The following is a 4,131-nucleotide window of genomic DNA, read 5'->3' on the forward strand; positions in this document are numbered from 1 at the left end:
TGAGAGGTTTGTATACTGAGCTTTATGGAGATAATTTTTGCATTAATATATTCTGTGACAGTCAGAGTGCTATTTGTCTTACAAAGGATCAAATGTTTCATGAAAGAACAAAGCATATTGATGTGAGGTATCATTATATTCGAGATGTCATTGCTCAAGGTGATATTAAAATATGCAAGATAAACACTCATGCTAATCCTGCTGATATGATGATAAAGCCAGTTCTTGCTACTAAATTATGCTCAAATTTAGTTGGTGTTACAGTTTGAGTCTTAGAGACTTTTGGTGTCGGTGATATTTATTATTGAATGGAGTTTATTGATGATTTTTTATTTGCTACAAGATATAATTCGTCTCAAGGTGGAGTTTGTTGGATTGTGATCCGAATTCTTGTTAGGTCAGACAAGGGACGCCTTCGGCCCATATTCCGGAACAGTCCGTATTAGATTAGAGTCGTATGTGTCCACCTCTATAAATATATCTTGTAAGCTACAAGGAGAACTAAGAGACGCTCATTGTAATCCCTTTATTATACACATCTCTGATATAGTGAAGATCACCGATTGGCACCCGTGGTTTTTTCCCGAAAGAGTTTTTCATATAAAAAAAATCGTATCTCGTGTTCGATCCTATCGTGCTTTATTTCTAACAGTGTATCCATTGAACAATGCTTATCTGCTACTCCTTTGTGGCTCCGAGCTAGGACTTATTTTGACCGAATCGCCGTTCTCTGCTCTGGAAGGAGCTCAACGCTTGCAGATACTCTGTCTCCCCAAAGTCCGGCCACATCGTGTCGGTGAAGAAGAGCTCCGAGTAGGCGGACTGCCACAGCAAGAAGTTGCTCAGCCTCAGCTCGCCGCTGGTTCTGATGATCAAGTCGGGGCAGGAGAACTCGCCGGCGACGCTAGTCGCGACCATGCCGGCTAGCAACGACTCGTCGATGTCATCCGGGCTGAGTTGGTTGTCTTGGACCTTCCGGGCGAGCTCTCGGCATGCTTGAACCATGTCCCATCGCCCGCTGTAGCAGATCGCTAGCATCACATGTAGCTGTGAGTTGTTCCTTGTGGCCTCATCGGCTTTCACTGCAGCGCTCTGCAGAGAAACTGGCTGTTTTGAGGGGTCACCGATAACCTGCAGCCGGATCCCCTGCCTGCACAGAACAAAAATCATGTGGTCTTTGCCGTGGTGTGTAGGTGCCATACGGCCATGGATTTGTGGTGCGTAAGTGCCACGGATTTTCGCCGTGCAAGTGTGCACCTCGATAGCTTGTCGATGTTATCGTCGATCAACCACTCGGACAAACCCATCATGTAGTCAACCTCGGCCTGCAAATTCCAAGAAAGCAAGAACCGTGTCAAGCTCGCCGCGGTGAAGGCAAGTTGTTGAGGGGAGTTAGAGTTATGACGCCGGCGGTGCCTTGGGGCGGTTCAGGTTCTCGTGGGAGCAGACGAAGGCGGTGAGCGCGCGGATGCCCCAGGCGCGCGAGAGCAGAACGATCCGCTCCAGATTACGGCCCCCGGCCGTGTGGCCGTCCGCCGGCGGCAGTCCCCGCGCGCGCGCCCACCGCGAGTTCCCGTCCATCACCACCGCCACGTGCCGCGGCAGCGACTCCGGCCGCAGCCCGCTCTGGAGAAGCGCCTCGGCCGCGTCTGCTGCCGCACCCATGCCGCCCCGCGCGCATGGAGGTGGGAGGCGCGCGCGTTGGGAACGTGTCGGTGGTGCTGGACGACGGGTTGTAGTAGCCGAAGGAGAGCGTGAGAGTAACATATTCACGTGCGTCGACTTTCTTTGTCTTTGGTACGTGTTGGCTCAACCAAGAAATGCTCGGCTCTGCTGTGCTGAACGGCTCGGTGGATTTATAGCTTTGAGGTCGCTTGCTCTCTTGGAATGATGCTGACGCCGTGGCCTCCTATCAGTCTGTTTCGACCTAAACAAAATGAAAACTACTATCTCCACTTTTACAATATTTACTGTCCAGCATAAAGACCTAAGAGGCACAAAAGTTAAGTAAACTTTTATGGTTTTGACCTTGTCAAATAGATATACAAATGATCTATTTAACAAGCGTAACTTCAGTACGGTTCTATAATTACTCACTTTGTTCAAAAATAGTAGACATTTTTTTTAAGGTTCAGTCTTCAAAGTTAGATTTTGATTAAGGTTTTCTCACAAAATATATTATTTATAGCTACAAAACATATATAATGTGAAATCGTTTATATTGTGAACCTAGTTGTATAATTTTTATACACTAGATATTTTTATAATTTGATTAAATGTTAGTCAAAGTATACAAAATTTGATTTTTTCAAAAATAAAACGCATACTATTTCAGAATGGAGGAGTATTAACTTAAATATTATATGCATTATTGGAATGGAGACTGAATAAATATTGTGAAACATTGGGAGGAATAGATAAGGGTTGGTTTTAAGGTTCTCGCTCCTAAACTAATTTGAGCCATACATCTAGTTTGATCCAAGGGCCAGGATTAATTGTTAATTTATCAATACCATCACGCAGGAGTGGGAGTGCGAAAATATCATTTCAACAAACTTCAGTTGAAGAACGCTATCGCAAAGCCCCTTTTCAGTTGCAACATGTCACTTGTTTCCATTTTCCATCCGAAACAATGAGCGCTTTCCGGAGAGAGAAAATTTAGAGATATCAATATTGCCTCTACCCCGGTTACAACCAAGTCCCATGGAGACAAAATGTTCTTTCCAATGGCATAGGTACAAGTTCTAGTTATTTAGTGGTACGGAAGGAAGATTTCAAACCTCTTTTAAATAAAGAAAGTTTAAGTCCAATACTGAAGTTAGGTTCTGGCTCGAAGATTTCAAAACTTGATGGCAAATAGTCGAAGTCGGAGTTGGAATATCTCAGCATTGAATGGTCCACATAATTCCAATTGTACAGTCCAATAGCACGTCCCAATAGTTTGGCACCTGTCGGTAACATATATGCGGATCATCCAACGTGACGTGTACGTGTCTAGCTCATAACGGCAGTAGACTGATCCCACTGTCAAATCCATCTTAAAAATTAATATCTTTACAAATATAAACATGCACCACAAGAATTAATTCTCGTGTAAGAACACGATATATATGTTGGGGTCATTATTAACAACCCCGACAGTCTCTTAGTTTAATTACAGTCTCTTAAAGGTTGAGTCTGTTCTCATCTTCTGAAGCTCTGGTCTTTTAGAGCTGCGAGAAACCGTTCAGATAATATTCTAATTAATTACCAGAAGGATCATTATTCATAATTACAATCTCGATGATTAACCAGAATATCATTCTGGTAGTCCCGACACGTGTTTTGTGCTTAAGATCGGAACACATGCCTTCCCAACATGTACATCACAACAAAGTTTAAGAAAGAGCAGGTAATTAACATTATATTACAAGTTCTTAAGCATGCAACAAGTTATCACAATTTACAGCAAAAGAGAGTTAGGAGGAGACTAAAACCTGCTCAACTCCTAACCAGCAAAAGAACTAAACAGCGGAAGACTAAAAGCTATACAACAAAAGGATATGGAGCCACATGCCCTTAGGCTCCATACCAGAACACTGAATTCAGAGTAGAGTGTACTATTCCTGCCTGCCACCCTGATTGGCAGGCACAAAGTAGCCAAACACCGCCCCCTCCTCGCCGACCTATGAACCTGTATCAACTTAAGGGCAGCACCCTGAGTACGAAGGTACTCGCAAGTCTTACACAATATGGGTATATAATATCCCGACTCCAAAGATTATGCATTGAGCTGTTAGCAAGATTAGGCCACAAGGTTAAGTAAAACATATACGGTAAGCAACTTAGATATATGTGTGAGCAACTAACTTAACCAATATATATGAAATTACCCTGCAACTACCAACTGATCATATGAAACTGAAACCACATTAGTATCAAAGTATAACAAGTGCCATCTCGACCACCTCCCACATATCCGAACCACAAACCACATATCCGAACCATACAACTGAACCAACCACGAGAACTCTACGATCAGGTGCAAATGAAACAGTAGCATGCTCATGACCGAGAGCGCGGCTGTCGGAGGATTAACTCCTGTCGCAGGGATCCTGAGAGACCCCTTTTTAGAGATTCGGCTGGGGGATG

The 4,131-nt window shown here is 43.8% G+C and overlaps 1 protein-coding gene across 1 annotated transcript; it reads right to left on the reverse strand.

The window, feature by feature from the left end:
• Positions 1-456: 456 nt before the first annotated feature.
• LOC133893477 (dehydrodolichyl diphosphate synthase CPT5, chloroplastic-like) lies at positions 457-1,842 on the reverse strand. Its single transcript, XM_062334505.1, has 3 exons — positions 1,417-1,842; positions 1,258-1,325; positions 457-1,150 (listed from the first exon to the last, which is right to left on the reverse strand). Exons 1-3 carry the CDS (start codon positions 1,765-1,767, stop codon positions 700-702), a joined length of 870 nt encoding a protein of 289 aa, XP_062190489.1. The 5' UTR covers positions 1,768-1,842; the 3' UTR covers positions 457-699.
• Positions 1,843-4,131: the final 2,289 nt, after the last annotated feature.

The sequence above is a fragment of the Phragmites australis genome, chromosome 15 (assembly GCF_958298935.1).
Source record: "Phragmites australis chromosome 15, lpPhrAust1.1, whole genome shotgun sequence".
NCBI classification, from domain to species: Eukaryota; Viridiplantae; Streptophyta; class Magnoliopsida; order Poales; family Poaceae; genus Phragmites; species Phragmites australis.